At 46.0% G+C, this 24,716-nt stretch overlaps 1 protein-coding gene and 1 pseudogene across 3 annotated transcripts in view; both read left to right on the top strand.

The window, feature by feature from the left end:
- The first annotated feature begins 4,644 nt into the window (after positions 1–4,644).
- On the top strand, positions 4,645–17,132 carry LOC119272242 (annotated as a pseudogene).
- Positions 17,133–24,430: 7,298 nt separating this feature from the next.
- The window catches only part of LOC119268100, a 12,863-nt gene continuing 12,577 nt past the window's right edge, over positions 24,431–24,716 (top strand). For 2 of the 3 annotated variants that reach the window (XM_037549606.1, XM_037549604.1), the window contains exon 1: positions 24,431–24,698. In XM_037549606.1, the coding sequence (XP_037405503.1) occupies positions 24,544–24,698 (155 nt within the window). In that variant the 5' untranslated portion in view covers positions 24,431–24,543. The remainder of the gene's footprint in view (positions 24,699–24,716) is intronic. The other variant, XM_037549605.1, reaches the window with a different exon arrangement.

The following is a 24,716-nucleotide window of genomic DNA, read 5'->3' as shown; positions in this document are numbered from 1 at the left end:
GGGCCGGATCTGGGCCCGAGCGGGCCGGCGCGGTGGACGGCGGCGGGAGGCCACGTGGCGGGCGCCTATTGGCCCGGGGCGGGGGCGGCGGAGCGCCCGGACATGTCCGTCGGCATGATTTTTGTCCGGCGTGGCACGGGGACGATTTATAGGGTTTCGGGAAGGAAGGAGATCCGAAATCGGGGGGTGTTTAAATAGGCATAGAGGGAGCTAGGAGAGTCCAAATGAGATGCGGTTTTCAGGCACGCGATCGTGATCGAATGCTCTAGATGATGGAGCAGGGTTAGGTGGGGTTTTGCGCCAAATTGGAGGGGTGTTGGGCTGCAACACACACGAGGTCTTTTCGGTCCCTCGGTTAACCGTTGGAGTATCAAACGAAGTCCAAATGGTACGAAACTTGACAGGCGGTCTACCGGTAGTAAACCAAGGCCACTTGGCAAGTCTCGGTCCAATCCGGAAATGTTTAATCCCCACACACGAAAGAAAGCTAGAAATGGCCACCGGAGGAGAACGAAGCGTCGGAATGCAAAACGGACAACGGGGAAAATGCTCGAATGCATGAGACGAACACGTATGCAAATGCAATGCACATGATGACATGATATGAGATGCATGACAACGATAACAACACACGGAGACAAAGACCCGAACCCGAGAAAATAAATTAACTTAACGCCGGAAATGGCAAGAGTTGGAGTACAAATTGGGAAAGTTACATCCGGGGTGTTACAAAGTAGAGGATGCACGTGGTGTCCATGATGAAGATCGACCTGTAGAAAAGTTAGTTCGCGCCAATGCCTGTCGATCCTGCACTTCACGTTCAGCTTTACAAGCAAGATGGAATAAACGAGTGATATTAGTATACTCCTTATACTCTAGAATGGTTTGAATCTCTCTATTTAATCCACCCATAAAACGTGCAAGCATAGCTTCATTCTCCTCAACAATACCACATCTAATCATGCCAGTTTGTAATTCCTGATAATATTCTTCTACAGAAGTGTTTCCTTGTCTTAAGCGCTGCAATTTTTGAAGTAATTCACGTTGATAATATGGTGGAACCCAATGAGTACGCATAGTAGTTTTCAAAGCAGTCCAAGTAGCTGGAATAGGATATAATCTACAATGTTCAGACCACCAAACACATGCAAAGCTAGTGAAAGCACAAACAGCAGCAGGAACACGTCTCTCCTCAGGATATTGTAAACATGTAAATCGTTGTTCAGTTTCTAACTCCCAAGTAAGATATATATCAGGAACATATCTACCCTCAAATGGTGGAATATTCAATTTTAGTTTAGGAAGATGGTCATGTACCTCAGGTGGTGGTGCAGCCCTACTGATGAGGACATCCCAGGTTCACCTCGTTTATCATCTTCTCCTGATGATAAGTCTCAGCCATCAAGTGAAGCTTCTACAAAGAAGATCTATTTGGGTCCCATGACAAGGAGCCGTGCCAAACAAATAGCACAAGAGGTGAACGCGCTCCTAGCTTATCATAATTCAAATGACCATGAGAACTTTATACTGCCTAAATCTCATGTGCTGATTTTACTTAGGTACAATGTCGAGGACAACCAACAACATTCAGCACATGAAGAACCAAGTTTTGGAGCCCATTCAACAAGTTTAAAGAGAACAAGTTTCAACTCTGATGAAAGCCTTGTTTTGGTGACAAGGACAACTAGTTACACCGCAAGGAAGAATAGCAAGCCATCTCAACACTCTATTGTTGCATGTGCAGTTCCAGAATTCGTCCCAGAACTTGCTGAATCACCAAATATATGAGCATCCAGCACGTGTGGGAGTACAAAATGGAGAGCATATGAAGTCTACTTTCAGGAAAATCAAACGGTGCATCATTTGGAGTCCTGAGTCAAAGGATATGAGAGTTCCAATGCAAGTTGTCCAGGGCATTAATTGCTGCGCGAGGCTCCATGAGTTTGCCCCCTTGACCAGCTGATTAGCACGAATTTGAGCCCCTCTTTTGGCCTGGTTTCACACCTATACTAGGAGGGTTGTTCCTAGTATAAATACCCCTTTCCCCACTTCAGCCACAACTCTTTGGCAATTTGATTTCAGCATAGGTTAGCTAAGTGCAACTAGAATATTGTGTGAGAGTTCACTTCCTCCTTAGCTCTTGTAATCTTGCCTTGTGAGAGGGTAAACTCACTTTGTAATTTTATAACAGCAGCCGTTGAGGCGGCGACCAGTTCATGCTTCCAACTTCGTGCGTGGTTGCGTGGATTGGAACTAAGAGTGTGGTTGGGCGAATACTTGTCGCTGGTTGTTGCATTTGTAATAGTTAGCTTCGGTCTCGTTAGGTTGCACTAGTTATCCTTTACCCGACATCGTTGTTGGTTGGGGTCGAGGGTTTCCTTCGTACCCTTCAGGTGGCGTTGATTTGCAACATAGAGCCGATCCTCCGTGAAGATTGGGCAACCCCGTATCATCTTGGTATCAGAGCTTCGGTTGACACGGTAGGATCTTGTATCCCTAGTTTAGTTCGTGTTCTTGTTCATCCTAAAAGTCCAGAAAATAGCCCCACAAAAAATCCCTTTACCTAGCCCTTTGCGGCCTTTAATCTGTTATTTGGTGAGTTTTATCAAGTTCTTGTCCACTAGATCTTTGTTTTTAGTTGCTGAGTTTCCCCCCATCCAATCTTGTGTGTTTGTGTTCATTTTTGTGCATAGATTTTAGATCTGCATCCTCCACCAAATCATGCATATCTTTGTCATCCGGAGTCCATTTTGAGTGTTTTTGTGCATTTTGAAAAGCCCACACTGTGTGCTCTCCATTCATCCTTGTTAGATCTGATTCCCATCGTGTTTTCCAGCTAGTAAAATCAGATCAGTTCGTGTGTGTTTGCTACCAAAGTTTCAGCTACATGTTCTTGTTGGTTGACTTCACCTATTGTGATTTTCGTGATTCCCGAAAGTTTGTCAAAAATAAGAGGCAAAAAAAAAAGAGCTCTGCCCAAAGAAAGAAAGTGTGTGCAAGAAGCAAAGGAGATAAAACTTGGGACTGTTCTTCACTTATATCTTGAGAAATCCATGTTTGTGTTGTGAGTTGAAACGTGTCAAGTGTGCAAAGTATTCAATCCTTGCTTGCAGCAAATCTGATTCCTTGGCGAGAGTTGCATGTACCTCACGTATATCTCATTCAGCAACTAAATGCATTAGAATCTTGTGTGGATGATTACTTGGTTCAACAATATCTAGATTGCAGATTAGTGCACCTTTTGCTATATATATACCCCACCCAAACTCCACCAAACAGCCCCGCATGTGCAACCCTAGACTTGTATTCGCTTGATTATCGCTCTTTGTATACCAACCACCGACACCACGGTTGAGCATGATTCTGCTCTCATTTGGAAGTTACTTGTATTCGCTTGAGTTGTTATCCACATATATGCTTCTAGTACTATAGGGCTTTTGGAGAACTAACCATGGCAGGTGAAGAAAACGAGTATGATGTTAAAGGAAATGGGCATCTCAATCAGCCCGTCACACGGTTTCACTTCAACGCATTACGTGATCATCTACGCCGAGAGTTCAGAAACAGCCTTGACCCAATTGAAGAGAAGCAAGACAAGTTGTCGAGAGATTTACAACAACTTATGGGTAATGTTGAAGAGCAACTCACTCAGAACATGGCAGCCATGAGGACTGGTATTGTTGCTGATATTGTGCGAGAGCTTCGTCAGAACCGAGAAGATGCAAGTGTTCATGGTGAAGAACAAAATGTAACTGATGGGGAAGGTGCTGCCTCCAATGCACAAGCTAGAAGAAACCGTGCTCATGCTCCCCATGCCATGAGATCTCCCGGTCCCGGACGTGGAAATGATCATGGTAATGGATGTGGTCATCATGAAGCTGCTGCTGGTCGTGGTCTTAGAGGAGGCCACCGAAGAGAAAATCTGCACCATGAAGGTAATGGAGATGAGTTTGATGAAGATGAAGAAGGCATGCACCAGAATGACAGATTTCATCATCATAGAAACTATGATCGTGGACGGCAGGAGGAGGAGAGGTTTGGAAAGCTAAAATTTACCATGCCCAAGTTTGATGGTGGATCTGATCCAGAAAGTTATCTCACATGGGAATTGAAGGTTGACAACATTTTCCGCATGCACAACTACTCTGAAGAGAAGAAATTAGCAATGGCCTCACTTGAGTTTGAAGACTATGCTCTAATTTGGTGGGAGCAAGTTCAGATTCAGCGAGAAGAAGAAGGAGAGCCTGTTGTTGCTACATGGACAGAAATGAAAAGAGAGATGAGGGCAAGATTTGTCCCAAGGCATTATAGATGTGACATCTTTGATAAGCTCCAGAATTTGAGGCAAGGGAAGTTATCAGTTGAGGAGTATCATAAGGAGATGGAGAAGGCAATGATAAGAGCTAACATACATGAAGATGAGGAGCAGTCCATGGCAAGGTTCCTCTATGGCTGAATCCTAATGTTAAACGAGTGGTTGATTTGCAGCCATATCATAATGTAGTAGAGCTGGTACATCTTGCTTCTAAGGCTGAACGTCAATTGCAAGAAGACTCGAAGCAAAACAGAACTACGTCCTTCACAGCTCGAGCTACATCAAGTGGGAGTAAGTTTATACCTCAATTCAACGTTGGTCGAGGTATTATGACTAGTTCTGGTGGTGGAAATCAGCCCCATGCACGTGCAGCCACGAGCAGAAATGATGCATCAAATTCGAAGGAGAAGAGCAAATTTGCAGCTCCTAGTTCATCCTCCATTGGCTCCACGGGGAAAACTAGTGAGATAGAGTGCTTTACATGTAAGGGACGTGGCCACATGAAGAAGGATTGTCCCAACAAGCGTACCATGCTGACCATCGAGAATGGAGAATATGAGTCTTGTAGTGAACCTGAAGAAGAAACTGAAGATGGTGATGGTTCAGATGGTGATGAGCAAACCTATTGTGATTATGAGCAAGGTGCCTCTCTTGTTTTCACTAAAGGTTTGAGTGTGCAGATCAAAGAAGCTGAGAATGGACAACGACACAATCTGTTTCAAACAAGAGCCAAAATGCAAGACAAGGTATGCAAGGTAATTGTTGATGGTGGGAGTTGTCACAATCTTGCAAGCAAAGAAATGTGTGATAAGCTTGGGCTGAAGCTGCTACAACACCCTCATCCATATCATATACAATGGTTGAGTGAATGTGGAGAGATTAAGATCACACACATGGTACAGGTGCAATTCAAGATGGGAGATTATAATGACACCGTTGAGTGTGATGTGGTGCCAATGAAGGTGTGTCACTTGCTGTTGGGCAGACCGTGGCAATATGATCATTCAGCTCAACATTGTGGCAGAACCAATCAATACACCATCAAGTGGAGAGGAAAAGACTTGGTGCTTAGACCCATGACACCCCAACAAATCATGGCTGAGCACTTGCAGAAAGTTTCTGAAGTAAAAATAGTGAGTAAGAAAGAGGGAGAGAAAAAGAGCGAGAGAGAAATCCACAAATCGGTGAGTGAGCGCCACAAGCCAAATCTGAGAGAGAAGAATAAAAGAGAGGGAGAGAACTTAGTAATGTTAGCCACCAAATCAGAACTGAGAGATGAAATCAAGTGGTCGTTGTACTTGTGTACAAAGATGCTTTGCTTTCAGCTAACGACTTAACATGTCTCCCTAGTGCTGTTTGTGATGTCTTGCAGGAATTCGAGGATATTTTTCCGGAGGAAGTACCCGCTGGTCTACCTCCCTTGTGTGGCATAGAACATCAGATTGACCTCATTCCAGGAGCATCACTTCCGAATCGACCTCCCTACCGCACCAATCCTGAAGCAACAAAGGAGATACAAAGGCAGGTACAAGAACTTTTAGATAGAGGTTATGTGCGTGAAAGCTTAAGTCCTTGTGTTGTACCTATGATTTTGGTGCCCAAGAAAGATGACACATGGCGATTGGTAATGGATTGTAGACCTATCAATATTATAACTATTAGGTATCGTCATCCTATTCCTAGGTTAGATGATATGCTTGATGAATTGAGTGGCTCTACTGTTTTCTCTAAAATTGATTTGAGGAGTGGGTACCATCAGATTAGGATGAAAGAAGGAGATGAATGGAAAACTGCTTTCAAAACAAAATTTGGGTTGTATGAGTGGTTAGTCATGCCTTTTGGATTAACTAATGCACCAAGTACATTCATGAGATTGATGAACCATGTTTTGAGAGCTTACATTGGAAAATTTGTTGTTGTGTACTTTGATGACATCCTAATCTATAGCAGATCCATTGAGGAACATATTGAACATCTAAAACAAGTGCTGAATGTGCTAAGGACAGAAAACTATATGCTAACGTTGAGAAGTGCTCCTTTTGCACAAACAAGGTTGTTTTTCTTGGCTATATCGTTTCAAGATAGGGAATCGAAGTGGATGAATCTAAGGTGGAAGCAATCAAGAATTGGCCAACTCCAATGAATGTAAGCCAGCTGAGAAGTTTTCATGGCCTTGCTGGTTTCTACCGGAGGTTTGTGAAAGATTTTAGTACAATTGCTGCACCTTTGGATGAATTGACAAAGAAAGGAATTCCCTTTAAATGGGGTGCACCACAAGAAGAAGCATTTCTTGAGCTTAAGAAACAATTAACTGAAGCACCTTTGCTGACTCTACCTGATTTCACTAAAACTTTTGAGATAGAATGTGATGCTAGTGGAATAGGTGTTGGAGGTGTGTTAATGCAAGAACGAAAACCAATAGCATATTTTAGTGAGAAGCTGAGTGGTGCACAACTGAATTATTCTGTTTATGATAAGGAGTTGTATGCCTTGGTTAGAGTGCTTGAAACTTGGCAACACTACCTATGGCCTAAAGAGTTTATTGTACATTCTGATCATGAGGCCTTGAAACATTTGAAAGGCCAAGCTAAACTGAATCGTAGGCATGCTAAATGGGTAGAATTCATTGAAACTTTCCCATATGTTGTGAAGTATAAGAAAGGAAGGGAAAACATGGTTGCTGATGCTTTGTCCCGTAGGCATGTTCTTTTGACACAATTAGAAGTGAAGGTACCAGGACTTGAGAGCTTAAAAGAACTGCATTGCACTGATCATATATTTTCAGAACCATATGCAAAATGTAAAGATGGGAAAGGTTGGGATAAATACCATGTGCATGATGGGTTCCTTTTTAGGGCTAACAAGTTGTGTGTTCCAGATTCGTCGGTTAGGCCTTTGTTGTTGCAGGAATCACATGCAGGAGGACTAATGGGACACTTTGGTCATGAGAAAACTTATGAGTTGTTGGCCGATCACTTTTATTGGCCAAAGATGAGGAAGGACGTTGAGAGATTTGTGCAGCGATGCATCATATGCCACAAAGCTAAGTCTAAACTGAACTCCCATGGTTTATATACTCCCATACCTGTTCCAAATGCTCCTTGGGAAGATATTAGCATGGATTTTGTTTTAGGACTGCCTAGGACTAAGAGGGGGAGGGATTCAGTTTTTGTTGTGGTTGATAGGTTCTCAAAAATGTCACACTTCATTCCGTGCCACAAGAACGACGATGCTTCACATGTTGCTGATTTGTTTTTCAGGGAAGTTGTTCGCTTGCATGGAATGCCAAGGACTATTGTTTCAGATCGAGATGTGAAGTTCATGAGCTACTTTTGGAAAACATTGTGGGCAAAATTAGGAACCAAGTTGCTATTTTCAACAATGTGTAACCCTCAAACTGATGGGCAAACAGAGGTAGTGAACCGCACACTCTCAGCCTTGCTGCGTACAATGATCAAGAAGAATTTGAAGGAGTGGGAAGAGTGTTTGCCGCACGTGGAGTTTGCTTACAATCGGGCAGTTCACTCTACCACAAACATGTGCCCGTTTGAGGTGGTATATGGATTCAAACCACTTGCACCAATTGACTTGCTGCCACTTCCATTGCAAGAGAGATGTAACATGGAGGCTTCCAAGCGTGCTACATATGCGAAGAAGATTCATGAGAAGACCAGAGAAGAGATAGAAAGGAAGTCCAAGTACTATGCTACTCAGGTAAAAAAAATCGCAAGAAGGTAACTTTTGAGCCCGGAGATCTGGTTTGGATACATTTGCGCAAAGATCGGTTCCCAGAGAAGCGCAAATCCAAGCTAATACCTCGTGGAGATGGACCATTCAAAGTCTTGGCCAAGATCAATGACAATGCTTACAAAATCGAGCTTCCTGAAGACTATGATGTGAGTCCAACTTTCAACGTTGTTGATTTGTCTCCATGCTTCGATCAAGAGGGTCAAGAGTCGAGGACGACTCCTTTTGAAGAGGGGGGGGGGGATGATGAGGACATCCTAGGGTCACCTAGTTTATCATCTTCTCCTGATGATAAATCTCAGCCATCAAGTGAAGCTTCTACAAAGAAGATCTATTTCCCATGACAAGGAGCCGTGCCAAACAAATAGCACAAGAGGTGAATGCGCTCCTAGCTTATCATAATTCAAATGACCATGAGAACTTTATACTGCCTAAATCTCGTGTGCTTATTTTACTTAGGTACAATGTCGAGGACAACCAACAACATTCAACACATGAAGAACCAAGTTTTGGATCCCATTCAACAAGTTTAAAGAGAACAAGTTTCAACTCTGATGAAAGCCTTGTTTTGGTGACAAGGACAACTAGTTAAACCGCAAGGAAGAATAGCAAGCCATCTCAACACTCTATTGTTGCATGTGAAGTTCCAGAATTTGTCCCAGAACTTGCTGAATCATGCAACGCAAATATATGAGCATCCAGCATGTGTGGGAGTACAAAATGGAGAGCATATGAAGTCTACTTTCAGGAATATCAAACGGTGCATCATTTGGAGTCCTGAGTCAAAGGATATGAGAGTTCCAATGCAAGCTGTCCAGGGCATTAATTGCTGCCCGAGGCTCCGTGAGTTTTCTCCCTTGACCAACTGGTTAGCACGAATTTGAGCCCCTCTTTTGGCCTGGTTTCACACCTAAACTAGGAGGGTTGTTCCTAGTATAAATACCCCTTCCCCCAGTTCAGCCACAACTCTTTGGCAATTTGATTTCAGCATAGGTTAGCTAGGTGCAACCAGAATATTGTTTGAGAGTTCACTTCCTCCTTAGCTCTTGTCATCTTGCCTTGTGAGAGGGTAAACTCACTTTGTGATTTTATAACAGCAGCCGTTGAGGCGGCGACTAGTTCGTGCTTCCAACTTTGTGCGTGGTTGCGTGGATTGGAACTAAGAGTGTGGTTGGGCGAATACTTGTCGTTGGTTGTTGCATTTGTAATAGTTAGCTTCGGTCTCGTCAGGTTGCACTAGTTATCCTTTACCCGACATCGTTGTTGGTTGGGATCGAGGGTTTCCTTCGTACCCTTCAAGTGGCGTTGATTCACAACATAGAGCCGATCCTCCGTGAAGATTGGGCAACCCCGTATCACCTACCATTGCGATGATATGCATGAGGACGACCTGGTGGTGGTGGTGTTGGTGGTTGCACGTAGTTCTGATTTTGATCAACCTCATCCTCGTAATGGTCCTCCACCTCTGCAGTAGCAGCAGGAGCGACAGAAGCACCAACAGTATGTACAACAGCACCAGTAGTTTGACTAGGCTCAATGGGAACGCGTTGTGCTCGTCCCACTTGGTTTGGAAGACGATGTTGTTGTTGTTGTTGTTGTAGAGGTGCGACAGGTGCAACGGGCGGTGGAAGACGCGCGAGAAATTCATTAAACTTGTTATCAAGCTTTGTTTCGAACGCCTTCTCAATGCCATCTATCTTCTCCATGGCCTCTTCAAATGTGTTTAGCACATCTTCCACCTGTCCACTCATCATTTGCTAAAACTTATCATGTAACTCTTTGTTCGTCATGTTCTCCCAGTCAATCGCGTCAGCTTGTGATCCTGCCATGGTTAGCAGCAATAGAAACACACAAGAATATGATCCTACAGACTACTAGAAAATGGCGGTGGTGGAGTGTCACAAATCCGTCAAGCAAATCTCAAATTCTTACCAGTTCTTACCCAGCAGCAGGCGGTGATCGGCAACCTTCGTAGTCAAAACTCTCAAAGCTTGGATACAGCGAGTACCAGGGAGAGTCAAATGCACGACGTAGATGTATGTGGAGCTAGGAAGGCTTATAATATGGTAGCAAAAAGGGTCAGCAATAATCAATTCGGAGATGCAAAGTTGAATAAACGCTCAACGACGGTACTGTGCTGGTCCTAGGCTAGACCGTGCTAGAGACGCGAGCCTAGAAAACTAACAAAAATCACGGCGCTACACGTAAACAAGGGAAAAGCACACTCTGGAACTTTTTTTTGCTCTTTTTTTTGGCGCTCCTCTTTTTTTTGCGCTCCTCTTTTTTTGCGAAAAATCACTATAATGGCGAGTGTCTCAAAACTCTTTGCTCTGATACCACTTGATAGAGGCAAAGGTGTCCCGATGTTTCGATGAGATGGTGGCTATCATTTCTGTGGGAGTCGACCTTGACAATCCGGCTACGAATGTGCGAGACGTCGCGCCTTAGCAATCGCTAAACCAACTTCCAAGGGGTTATTGACCAACTTCCGAGGGGTTATTGACCATGCTGGAGCACGATCAACCTGACCACGATGGTTTGTTTCCTGCGAGCAAACGAAGAACAAGCAAGAAACTGAGATTGCAATCTGGATATTGCGAATATAAGATGAAAGCTTTATTGATCAAGGTGGGGTTCTGTGACGTCTTGGTCTGGTCGTTGGACACAAACGAAGTATGCGAAGTTGCAGCTATGGCGAACTTTTAATCTAAACAAAACCCAAAGTCTAAACGATGCCCTAAGGCCTGTATATATGGAGGAGAGAGGGGGAATTTCGTGGCCCTTGGTGGAGGGGTCCGAAACCAACCCTAACTCTTGTTTCCCCACACATACGGACTCTAAAAACAGCCTATACTTAACTACTTCGAAAATACATGGGCCTGGCCAATGATAAGGTGACGCAACACCTAGAATAGCCTCTGGACGAAATTTATGAAGTGGCATCTTGTATATTTCGTCCCATGCTTCATGCACTCATTATGGTGGCTTCAGGGTCCTGGAATCATCACTTGTAACTCCGTTCTTGTTCCCCTTGCACATGCCATCATCTCCATGCTTGAACTTGCCCCAAGGTTCATCTTTCTTGTCCAAGCTAGGCCCTTCATTTGTAAGCAAAACAAATGTATCCAATTTAGGCAGCATCGTGTTCTCATGAACATTAGAATCATTACCAAGAAACGAAAGTACCTGATAATTCAATTGGCGTGCGCGAGATCTAGTAATTGGTCCAGTATGTATAGCAGCAGGGGTTGTGGGTGTAACAATGGTATTGATGTCCTCATCATGATCACTTATTAGCTTCTCGACCGTGCTTTGCTTCTCTTCTCGCTCTCTTTTGCGTAAGTTAGTCACCATATATGCTAGTGTTTGTTGCAGCTCCACCTCACTACCCTTTCCTACCCACAAGCTTAAATAGACTTGATCTCGCGGGTGTGAGATTGTTGAGTCCTCGTGACTCACATATACTTTCAAACAGTTGCAGGTGCCGATGATACCAGTGTAGGTGACGCAACCCAGCTCAAAGTGGGAGCTCGATGAAGACCTTGATCGTTGTTTTGTTTCATTCCTGTTGATCAGTAGTGGAGCCCAGTTGGGATGATCGGGGATCTAGCATTTGGGGTTGTCTTCTTTTATTTTGGTTCCTTAGTCGGACCTTGATTGTATTCTGGATGATGTATGTTTAACTTGTATTTGTGTGAAGTGGCGATTGTAAGCCAACTCTTTATCCCTTTCTTATTCAGTACATGGGATTGTGTGAAGATTACCCCTCTTGCAACAAACCTACCATGCGGCTATGCCTCTAAGTTGTGCCCCGACACGTGGGAGATATAGCCGCATTGTGGGTGTGTTACAAGTTGGTAATCAAAGCCTTCCCCGACTTAGGAGCCCCCTGCTTGATCGAATCGCTGACGTTGTTGAGTCTAGAAGAAAATGTTTTGAGTCTTAGGATTATATATATATATATATCGGAGAGTAGGATTCTTTTTACTCCTCAGTCCCTTCATCACTCTGGTGAGGCCTCCTGACGTAGAGTTTTGACTCTTCTCTCCTCAAATTTCATGAAAAAAATTAGGATCACGCGGGTATCTTCGAATGTTCCGATGGTTTTGTGACGAGAACATTGTTCTTGGTGCCTCCTGACATTTAGGGGTTGTGGCAGTGTCCCGGGGAGTTGAGCTCCAAGGTGTTGTCGTCACAATTTTATCATTGCAGTTCTGGAATACCTGAGTTTCGCCGACATCGAATATCTCTTATATGTAGTTGTTGGTGAGATAACCTCGATGCCACCCAGTACTGGGGCGGGAGTTCGGGAGTATTGCCATAACTCGTATAATGGATGCTTTTCGAAGGTTGAGGTAAATGATTTTCGAAGGTTTCTTGGTTATGTGTTGAAGGATGTATACAGCTGGATGTAGGATTTGCTAGTTTTGGGTGAGATATTATGCTTCCCCTGTATCCTCAACACCTGATTGCATAACCAGAAAGTTTCGGGAGTTTATAAGTGGGAATTCAAGTATCGCGTAGGATATCTTTCCAACAGACACATGATACGATATGGGTTCTATCATATGTTTGTTTCCGGCTTATTTTGTAAGCCAATCCTTTGTTTTTGTATTGATTGTGGTATTCGAGTTGCTTCAATTTCAAATGTGTTTCCATACCTTTTCTAAGCGGTGTTCTCATATTTCTATGTGAGTACTAATCCTTCATGATCATCGAGAATGTCATGTCAATCCTTTTCAACTGGCGTGTTTCTCTTCAAGTGGATCCGGTCATTTTCAACATCTGCAAGTTCAACTCTAAGTATTCTCATCAGTGTTTGTTTCATCCGTCCTAAGTTGTCCTTGATTTTTTCCCACCCTCCCACCCTTTTCCTTCAAGGACTCGGATTTCTGAATCAAGTATCCATCTTATGGATGTGAAGTTTCTTCATTCTTTCCGTCAATATTCTTATCCGGTGATTCTCAGGAAGATACTAACGGGGCTTCAAGTTTATTATTCTTCGTTCTCTTTTCTTCTTCGGTGGATTAAATTCAAGCTTTGTTGTTCATATCCTTTTCCTCGTTTCAAATGTTTTCTCATGCCGGTGCACCTCTTTATCATTCACCTCTCACTATTCATTTGTTTCGGAGTGCCGAAGATATCTCAGAAGATTTGTGTTTTCACTCCTAATCCGTTCAAGCTATTTCGAGGATTTTATCTCATAATGGCTATTTAATTCAACCGCTGCAATTTCTCTTCAAATAATTTCAGTGGTGTTTTCTTTGAGTGGGCCCTAACCCACAGGTCTTTTCCCAGGATCTTACCTGACTCTTCTATTTTCCCGGAGCTTCTCAAATTCTTTCAAAGTTTGATGTAAGAATGATTTATCATTAGTCAAATGTCCTTCTCTAAGATCTTTCTAATTCTTCTCATCGTTGGTTCAACCTTTCTAATTTTCATTTCAGAGTGCCTCAACAATTCATGGTAGCGTATCTCATCGTCATTCTCAACATTTGAAGACCGAAGAAGAGTTTCTCTTCAATCTTATCCGTTCTCTCAGGGATGCGTAGTTCAAGCTTGATGCCATCCTCTCATAATTGTTTTCGATTGTGAGAATTCTTTTCACCCATCTGGAGCAGTTCATGAGTCTTTTCAGTCTGATTCTACGGAGGCCATCATTTCGGGTTTATTCATTCTCAGCGTTCAGCACCCATTCTCTAAATCTTACCGGTGCATCATTCAAGTATTCTCTAATCAGCTCGTGATCTCTTCGTTCTCATGTACCTAAGTTCCCTCAAGTATCATCATTCATTTTCCAATTCTTCCCGGTGAATTGTGCCCTTGCTACTTCCATTTTCAATTCTTACGGTGGTCCATTCAAGATTACTCTTCTCTGGGTATCTTATTAATTTATTCGTTGTTTCCAAATCCCACCAATGGTTCCATCAAGACCTTCCCAAGTTTACGCTTTATCTCTCCTTTATCATTTCTAATGAGAATGAGTAGTATGCCAAATCCGTTGCTTGTCATCAATTTAATTGATGAAGGATAAGCATAATGTAATTCTTATTCTTGTTTCATCGAGTAAATTCAATTCCTTATTCCGGAGGTTCATCAAAATTCTTGATTTCGTTTGTTCATCCTTCTTTCTGGAGTTCCAAGTTTTTCTCGGTTATATCATCGCGAAGCTCCATTTAATCAATGCAAGGATTCATCTTATTTTTTTCAAGCTTCTTTTCCTTGCGACCTTCTTTATATCTATCTGGAGTTCTTCGAGAGTTTCTTCACGGTGGCTCGTCAAGGATTCTGTTCATTCTTCAATTGTTCTTCAAGATCTCTCTCGGAGTCATGACCTGCCAAGCTATACTTCAAGTATTCTTGATCTTGCATTCCGAAGTGCAATTCTTTCTATCTTATCTTTTGAGGTGGTGTTATGTCATTGTTGATAATTTACCTTCGTGTTTCATGATTCACAAGTTTTCAAGAGTGACATATCTAAATCCATCATTTTCTCTTCGTTCAAGACATCTTTTCAACCAATCAATCTCTTCGTTGGAGTTATCTTGTGTCATGTTTCACCTAAAGCCTTCCCTAAGGAATGTTGCTATTGTGGTGCTTATCAATGATCCAAGTTATCTCTCTATCATCATGGTGGAAGAAGTTTTTCATCTCTTCTTTGTTCCCGACCAATCATTGCTTTCGGTGGCAGAATTTCACCTCAGTTTTGAGATGTTTTCCATAAGCCCACTACAAGCTTTTTCGTTTCGTTGTTGGTTCTCCAACAACTTCGTTTTAACCTTCTTCGACGAGTGTTTTCCAAGCTCATTTGTGGCAGAACTTGTCATTTTCTTCTCCATTTTGTTATTCCAATGATATATCTTCTATTCTTCCTTCCGGAGGCATTGTGTTGTTGCTCTCTTCGTCCCATCAACTCATTTTTGCCGAGATCATATTCCTTTCTAGCTTATCCATTTAACCGGAGTGTTGTCGTAATTGATCTTATCCTTCCTTGTACATTTCATTTCTATCGGAGTGCTTGCATCTACTTCTTATCCATTGTAACATTTTTCTTATGTCTTTCAACCTACAAGGTTCTCGTAATGTTCCTTGTTCCTCTTTTCTAACGGATTGTTTTCAACTTTGTTCATCTTCATTGTATTCTTTCTTTCAATTTGTTCAACCTCCCAAGGTTTGTGGTTTCACTCGTTTGTCAAAGAAGCAACTTAGTTGTACCTCTTCTCTTCCTCTTTCTTTTCTCTCCGGTGCCATCCTAGATCTCGGGACGAGATCCTCTCGTAGTGGTGGAGTGTTGTAACGCCCCAAGACCGGAGCTTCAGATGCCTTCCATGTCTTGCGTGTCAGCTGCGTTATTTATTTGTTTGGTTTGTTGCATTCATCCTTGCATCAATGCATTGCATCATGTCATCATGTCTTTAATTTTCCAGCTCAATTAAATAAATCGTATGGATCGTCGGTCCATTTAAATCGAGGGAATTCATGTGGTGATTCTCTTTACAACATATACCCCCAATTTTAGGGAGCTATAATAAATATTCCACTATTTTGGAATTCACCTTAACACACTTGCAAAAATCCCAATGCCTTTGTTATCACAACTCTTGGTCTCTAACTTTTCCATATATCCTTTCATCATATTCCGGAGCTCCACCAAAAATCCGAACATTTTTGGACACTTCTAAAAACCAAGTCCTAGTTCAAACCCATTTGAATTAAATTCAAATGAGTTTGAATTACATCTTTCATCTTTCCTCTCCTATTTTTTGTGGACCGTGCACATTTTTGCGAGTCCGAGAAAATTATCCCCGTGCCCAAACTCTTTCTCTAACCTTTCTTTTCTTCCCTTTTTCTTTCTCTTTATTCTTTTTCTATTTTGAAAAGAGTAAGAGAGAGAGAAGGAGCCCAACAGCCAGCAGGCCTCCTGGCCTTTTCCCTATCCCCACCTAAGTGGCCTAAGGCCCAGCCGCCGGCCTCTAAGGCCCATCTGCACCGAAGGTCAGCCCGGCCTTCTCCCTTGCTAACCCTAACGTCGACCGAACCCCACTCCCCTCGTTCTCTCGTTCCCTCCCGCAGCACCGCACACGATCCCCATCTCCTCGATCCCCCTCGTTCTCCTCCCGAACCGCGGCCTCTGCCCGACCCCCACTCCTCCCTCACTCCCTCGTCCTCCTCGACATCGCCATCCTCCCAGCACCAGGAACCTGCTCCGCTGCCACACACATAGGAGCAGGGCCCTCGCGCCGTGCACCTCATCCGCCCCTGCTCCCGGACCTCCTCAACGCTGGCCTCTCCCTTCCTCCCCTCAACGCTTCTATCCAGCGCGTCGCCCTGCGCCCACGGCCCTGCTGCCAACTCTCCTCGCCAAAGGAGCACTAGGAGGAGTGGACCACCGCCCGTCGCCATCAACTCCTCTGGTTGTCGCGTCCTCCCTCTCCTCCGTGGCCGCACGTTGCCCAGTACCTCCTTCTCCAGCAAGCCTGCGCCCGCCTCCTGCTCGCCTCGCCATGGCGCGCTCCCGACCAGGCGCCACTCCACCTCCGGCGTGCCCCTGCTCCCTTCTCCTCCTTGCCGCTGCTCTGCTCCGCACCAGCCAAGTACCGTTGCCTGCCGCCCGCCCAAGCTCCACCACCGGTCGCCTCATCGTCCAGGTTCCGCTGCCCCGCGCGCGTTCCCGGTGGATCTACCTCAAGTTCTTCGCAGGAGCTCTGTGTTGGCCTCTCCTTCCCCGCGACCAGCACCCATGAACTCCGCTGGCAAGCCACCGCCACAGTCGCCCGGCGCCCGTTCTCCCATTTCATTGGTGCCTTGTCGCACTACCTTGGCTGTGGCATGCGCTGGCAGTTTTGATGTTGCCAAGACCATCGGACCAGGACCGCCTCCGTGTTTTCTTTCACCAAGTACCACAACGTACGGCACCCGAACGACCACCACAACGGCGCCAAGTTCCGCCACCGACGACCGTTTTGGATACGCCAAGAACCGGATCGCCAAGTACCACGACGTCAAGTACCCCTACACATGGATACACCAAGTGTGCGACTACGCCCGGCGAGGCAACAAGTACCTCTAACGTCGACCCCCGAAGGCACCATGGACGTCAAGTTCCTCGCCATGTACCACTACCGTCGCTGAAGGCCATTGAGCGAACCACTATCGTTGACGTGTACGACTACTTTGTGAACGTGTACCCAATGAACCCGGAGACCTATGTTGCGCCAAGTACCCCCTCGTTGATCCGAACATCTACAGGAAAACGTGTACCACTACCGTCAAGGACCGATAGTACCACTACTTCTACTACCGAAGCGAGAATGACTACTTTCACTACGAACGTCCCGAGACATCTACTTCATCTACTTTGCACCGGACGAGAACCGTCCCGTTTACACGCTTCGAAGGTATAACCCCAAGACGACCGCCCGTGAACGAATGCATGTGTTGTATGAGTTGCATGTTTGGATGTTGTATCCTCCCGTGAACGTTAGTTGTTTCCGTCGCTTGGTACCGTCGTCGACCCGTGGGAACCCGGTAACCGGGATCACCCCACCATCTTTTGCACGCTCCCGCCACACTTTCTTTTGCACCGACGTCTCAATGAGTTGTCAGAACTGGAACATTGCCGTGGCACCGTTTTGTTATCGTCGTCGTGGCACCCCTTTCATTTCCGCCACGATGACAAATGCTTCATAATGCTCTTATCAATATTTTCATAAAACTTGCATAAACTTGCATATGTCATCCGCACCATGATAATAACATTTAAAATGTTTAAAATTGTTGTTTGCATTAAATTGCTAAATGCATATGGGGATTTACCGGATTTGTTGTTTGTTATATCCGGCCCCATTTAAATTGTCCAGATAGTATAGTTTTGTTATGTTTCACCTCTTGCCATGTTAAGAACATTTAATATTGTTGGGTGCATAAACGAGAGAGATCTAAATAATTGATGTGGTGTTTCATGCTCCACTTAATTTGTAGTGTTGGTTGTGCACTTTGCCATGCCATGCCTCTTTAAAATGGACATGCATCATACTTGGTTATGCATCATGCCATGTTTATGTGATGGTTGTTTACTGTGTTGCTTGCTTCTTTCCAGGTTGCCTCTCTCGTTAGCTTAGGTTTCGTTCCGGAGTTGTGAGGATCCGTTCGGCTACGTCCGTTTGTCTCCTTCATGGACTCGTTCTTCTTCCTTGCGGGATTTCAGGCAAGATGACCATACCCTCGAAATCACTTCTATCTTTGCTTGCTAGTTGCTCACTCTTTTGCTATGCCGCGCTACCTACCACTTGCTATATCATGCCTCCCATATTGCCATGTCAAGCCTCTAACCCACCTTTCCCAGCAAACCGTTGTTTGGCTATGTTACCGCTTTTGCTCAGCCCCTCTTATAGCGTTACTAGTTGCAAATGAAGATGAAGTTGGTTCCATGTTGGAACATGGATATGTTGGGATATCACAATAACTATTATTTTAATTAATGCATCTATATACTTGGTAAATGGTGGAAGGCTCAGCCTTATGCCTGGTGTTTTGTTCCACTCTTGCCGCCCTAGTTTCCGTCATACCGGTGTTATGTTCCTTGATTTTGCATTCCTTACGCGGTTGGGTGTTATGGGAACCCCTTGACAGTTTGCTTTGAATAAAACTCCTCCAGCAAGGCCCAACCTTGGTTTTAACATTTGCCACCTAAGCCTTTTTCCCTTGGGTTCTGCAGACTCAAGGGTCATCTTTATTTTAAACCCCCAGGCCAGTGCTTCTCTAAGTGTTGGTCCAACCTGAGCGATGTCCGGCGCCTCCTGGGCAAACAGGGTCTATGCCAACCCGACGTCTGGCTCATCAGCTGTGCCCTGAGAACGAGATATGTGCGGCTCCTATCGGGATTTGTCCCACATCCGGGCGGCTTTGCTGGTCTTGTTTTACCATTGTCGAAATGTCTTGTAACCGGGATTCCGAGACTAATCGGGTCTTCCCGGGAGAAGGAATATCCTTCGTTGACCGTGAGATCTTGTGATGGGCTAAGTTGGGACACCCCTGCAGGGTTTTGAACTTTCGAAAGCCGTGCCCGTGGTTATGGGAAGATGGGAATTTGTTAATGTTCGGTTGTAGAGAACTTGACACTTAACTTAATTAAAATGCATCAACCACGTGTGTAGCCGTGATGGTCTCTTCTCGGCGGCGTTCGGGAAGTGTACACGGTTCTTGTGTTATGCTTGAAGTAAGTAGCTTCAGGATCACTTCTTGATCACTTATTAGCTTCTCGACGGTGCTTTGCTTCTCTTCTCGCTCTCTTTTGCGTAAGTTAGCCACCATATATGCTAGTGTTTGCTGCAGCTCCACCTCACTACCCTTTCCTACCCATAAGCTTAAATAGTCTTGATCTCGCGGGTGTGAGATTGCTGAGTCCTCGTGACTCGCATATACTTTCAAGCAGTTGCAGGTGCCGATGATACCAGTGCAGGTGACGCAACCCAGCTCAAAGTGGGAGCTCGATGAAGACCTTGATCGTTGTTTTGTTTCATTTCCTGTTGATCAGTAGTGGAGCCCAGTTGGGACGATCGGGGATCTAGAATTTGGAGTTGTCTTCTTTTATTTTGGTTCCGTAGTCAGACCTTGATTGTATTCTGGATGATGTATGTTTAACTTGTATTCCTGTGAAGTGGCGATTGTAAGCCAACTCTTTATCCATTTCTTATTCAGTACATGGGATTGTGTGAAACCTCTTGCGACAAACCTACCATGCGGCTATGCCTCTAAGTCAGGCCCCGACGCGTGGGAGATATAGCCGCATTGTGGGTGTTACACGCGTGCTCATATGATGGGCACCAAAGGACAACAACATAAACATAAGCAAATGAAAACAATCATAGCATTTCACCAATTACCCCAAAGGACAACAAAAATCTACTCAAACATCATAGGATGGCAACACATCATTAGATAATAATATGAAGCATAAAGCATCATGTTCAAGTAGGGGGTACATCAGGTTGCGGGAGAGTGGACCGCTGAATATAGATGAGGGAAGGTGATGAAGGTGTTCATGAAGATGACAGAGTTGTTGGTGTAGATCGTCGTCATACGATGATTGCCCTGGCGGCGTTCCGGCGCCATCGGGAGAGAGGGGGAGAGAGCCCCCTCCTTCTTCTTCTTCCTTGCCCTCCCCCAAGATGGAGTAGGATTCCCCCTTTAGTCCTTGGTCTCCATGGCTCCCGGAGGGCAGGAGCCCCTCTGAGATTGGATCTCTCTCTCTCTCTCTCTCTGTTCTCTTCTGCTTCACGTTCCTGTTTTCTGGCCGAAAATCGTTTCTCAAATTGTCGACAATCCGTAATTCCGATTGGGCTGAAATTTTAACACCATTTTTTCGGATATTAGCTTTCCTGCGGCCGAAAAGGGCACCAACTGCCTTACAGGGGCGCCACAAACCTGCCAAGCGCGTCCTGGGTAGGGGGCGCGCCCCTTGGGCTTGTGGGCCGCTCGGGCATCGTCTTGCGTTGATTTTTTTCTTCCAAAAATCACATATATTCCAAAATAAAACTTCGTAAATTTTTATTGCATTTGGACTTCGTTTGATATGGATATTTCACGAAACAAAAAACATGCAACAAATATGAACCCTACCTCGGCCCCGGGTCCGGATGGCCTCCCGGTTAAATTCTTCCAGACCTTCTGGAATGTGATCAAGCCTGAGATCATGTCCATCTTCGACGAGTTCTACATTGGGTCCATCGACCTCGGGCGCCTCAACTATGGGATCATTTCACTCATCCCAAAGGTGCCTGGGGCATCCGGAATCCGCCAATTTTGTCCGATCATGGTGATTAATGTGATCTTCCGGATTCTGGCAAAATGGTACGCCAATAGGGTGACCCTTCTTGCCGACCTCATCACCACCCCAACCAATCCGCCTTCATTCAAGGCCGGTATACCTGGATGGGGTGCTAGTCCTTCACGAAGTTCTGCATGAGGTCCGATCAAAACACCTCAGGGCAGTCTTCCTGAAGATCGATTTCCATAAGGCATATGACACTATTAGCTGGCCCTTCCTTCGGGAAGTTTTGTTCCGGAAAGGCTTCGACGAGCGATGGATCACCAGAGTGATGCAGATGGTCTCCCGCGGTCGCACTACCGTGAACATCAGTGGGGAGATTGGCCCTTACTCCCGCACCCTTTGTGGGGTTAGACAAGGTGATCCTTTCTCCCCATTCTTGTTCAATATGGTGGTGGACGCGCTTGCCACCATCCTGGACAAGGCCAAGGCTGCGGGCCATATTCGTGGGATCACTCCTCATCTGGCCGGTGGCTCTGGGATCTCCATGCTGCTCCAGTACGCCGACGACACCATCATCATGGTCGAAGGCTCGGACGCGGACATCACTAACCTTAAGTTCCTCCTCCTCTGCTTCCAACAAATGTCTGGCCTCAAGATCAACTTCGGCAATGGTGATGTGATGGTAATGGACTACTCTCCGACGGAGGCCCTCGACATTGCCAACCGCCTCAACTGCCTCCTAGGCTCCTTCCCCACGACTTACTTGGGAACACCCATTAGTGACTCTCGGCTTACCGTTGCGGACTTGCGTCCAATGGTGGCCAAGCTGCAAACGCGCATTGAGCCATGGCAGGGTAGGTGGCTGTGGAAGGTGGTTCGGGCGATTCTCATCAACTCCTCCCTCTCCAGCCTCCTCTTGTTCCTCATGAGCTTATATAGCCTTCATGAGACCCTTCACCATGAGATCGCGAAAGTCCAATCTCGCTTCTATTGGGCTGGCGATAGCAATAAGTAGAAATACCATATGGTTAGCTGGCCAGACATCTGCAAGCCCCGAGATCAAGGAGGCCTTGGTATCATGTGCTCTAAGCGCATGAATATTGCCCTCCTCTCCCGCTAGCTCTGGTGCATTTCGCAAGGGCACGACGGCCTTTGGTTAGACATCATCCGGAACAAGCACCTGCGTGGACAACCCCTGGCCTTCTGTCAAAGGTCCGGTGGTTCCCAGTTTTGGCAGTCGGTCATCCAACTGCTACCCGTCCTCCGTATTCGGACTTCCATCTCGGTTGGATCGGGTGCTGCGACTTTGTTCTGGTTTGACCCTTGGGCGGGAGACACCCCCTTCGCGACCCGCTTCCCCGACCTCTTCGCCATCGCCGTCGCCCCCTCGATCTTAGTAGAGAGGGCCCTTATTGACTTAGGGCACCTCGCTTTCAGGAGGCCATTTGGGCCTCCGGAAGCCGCCGCCTGGCAGGAGCTGCTTGATTGCGTCGCTCTCCAGGAGCCGGTAGTGGATGCTGGCCCGGATGAGGTGCGGTGGCGTCTTGAGCCTTCGGGCCAATTCTCCACCAAGTCCCTCTACATGGCCATCGCCCCCTCCCCCGCTCCCCCTCCTTTCCGGCTGTATGGCCCATTCGCCTGCCACTAAGAATCTAGATATTCATGTGGCAATGGATCCGCAGATGGATCCCATCTGGGGTGGAGGTTCGCAAACGCAATGGCCCTGGTCCGACCTCTGCCCGCTGTGTGGTATCCCCGAAGATTCGAATCACATCTTCTTCTCCTGTGTATCTGCTCAATTCGTGTGGAGCTGCTTTAGAGGTTGTTTGGATAAATGGAATATATAGAATCCATTCTCTATAAACCTGGAAAACAGCCTAACCGAATAAAATCCCGTTTGGCTACTTCAACTAATCCCTGGATATAGGAAACTTGGTTTTCTAAAACCTGGAATTCTGCGTTTATAGAAAAACGACCATGAGTCGTTTTTCTAAAAACTGCATATACCCAGTCTCGTCATCTCCTACTCCATGCCGTCTGTCCGCGCGGGCAGTCGTGCCGGTGTCGTCCGTGATGGTCACGATGCCTTCTCCTTCATGCCGCCCGCCATGGTCCCGCCTCCTCCTCCTCCATGCCGTCCGTCATGGTTGCACTGTCCGCCATGGTCGCCCATCGTCTCTTCCTCCACACCGTCCATCTTTGCAGGGCTGTCGGTCGTGGTCCTGCGGTGATTACGTTGTTCGCCATGGTCGAGTCTCCGCCGAGGTCAGCTCCTCGGCGGTCTATTTGCAGCCTGGACGTACATCCACTCTGTTTGTAGTCTGGACCACCGGCGTCGAGGGACGGCGGGTGTACGTCCGATGCTTCTTCAACTGTTCCCACGCCGTCCTCCCTGGCCACCTCAGCGGCTTCCTATTGCTGGTCGCTGCCCTGAACTTGCGCTCTCTGGATGTGTACGTGATGGCCACGAACATCATGCTCGCTGATGCCCTGTGCACCAGTGTGGACAAAGTAGCCTGCTTACTTGCCGTCGAGGCGCTCGTGGAGGCAGAGCAGCACGGTGCAGTAGAAGAAGGCATGCATCTGTGTGGCCTTGCCGCTGTACGCAAAGAGAAGTGGAAGAGGAAGCGGCGTCCAGGGACGCTCGAGATGGCGGTAGGAAGTGTCAAATATCAGGAACTGCAGCTTGAGAAACTCCGTCGGTGCCCAATCTGGGTAAAAGTTCATGGTTGTAGTTCACAAGAGAATAAGTCTGAATCATTACACAAGCAGGAAACAAGACATACTAGTTTCATCGTTTTCTAACCCAAACAAGATTTTTTATAAACTGATTTTTCACAAAACAGTTGGTAAAACGGGTTTTGCTAAAAAACTGCTAAAAACTTGTTTTATATAAACCCATCGCTAATAATTTTTATCCAAACAACCCCTTAGAGAGGTGGTGGGAGGTGACTGGTGCCACGCCAACTTCCCCGACCTCTTCGCCAAACTCTAGAACTCCCCCTGCCCTCTCACCACATTAGGTGGCTTGAGATTGGGGCACTCGCGTGGACCCTCTGGACGATCCGCAATAAGCTTGTGATTCAGCGCATTCATCTTTGACGGGCTACTGACGCTCTCTTCAAACTGTTTGGTTACTTGCAGCTTTGGCGGCCGCTTAGCCGCCCACAGGATCGGGACGCCATCTCCGTCTGCATCGCCGACCTTCGCTCGATGGCCGTCCGTTTGTCACTGCCGCCCCCTCCGCTACCTCCGGAGCCAGATTAGACGCCCGACATGTTCTCCGGCTTCGCCTGCTTCTTTTTTTTTTTTTTATGATTTTGGGCTTGTTGAGTTGTGCCCTCAGCAGAATCTTTGTATTGCTTGTTGTGTGACTTGGATGTGTGTTCTGTACTAGTCCGTGTATGTGTGCTTTTGACGGCTTGCTTTTTATTTATAAAGCGGGGCGAAAACCTTTTTCGGTAATATCAACATCCAACACTTATTATTCAAATTCTCGTCTTTTAGTTTTTGAGCACAAATACGTGGGTTTCTTTTTAATTAACCGAATATTTTTGAAAACCTAATTTTCTGTTTATCCCCAACGCCCAGTCCGTTATTCTCGTGACCCCCACCCACCCACACACCCCGTTTGTTGTAAACTCGCTCAATCTGCGGACGCAAGCGGCACTCGCTCAATCTGCGGACGCAAGCGGCCACCTAGCGCAGGATGGAGATGACGAGTTCTTTAGGAGCCGACGAGAGGCGGGGGCCAGGATCGGTGGAGGTGCAGGTGGCTGCGGCGGCGCTTCAGCGGTCGGAGGTGTTCCACGTCGTGAAGGAACTGCTCGGCTTCGTTCTCTACATGCACCACCAGATCCCCTCGTAACTCTCAGCCTCCCC

Source organism: Triticum dicoccoides, chromosome 3A, assembly GCF_002162155.2.
Source record: "Triticum dicoccoides isolate Atlit2015 ecotype Zavitan chromosome 3A, WEW_v2.0, whole genome shotgun sequence".
In the NCBI taxonomy this organism is placed as follows: Eukaryota; Viridiplantae; Streptophyta; class Magnoliopsida; order Poales; family Poaceae; genus Triticum; species Triticum dicoccoides.
This window is presented reverse-complemented; position numbering and strand designations above follow the sequence as displayed.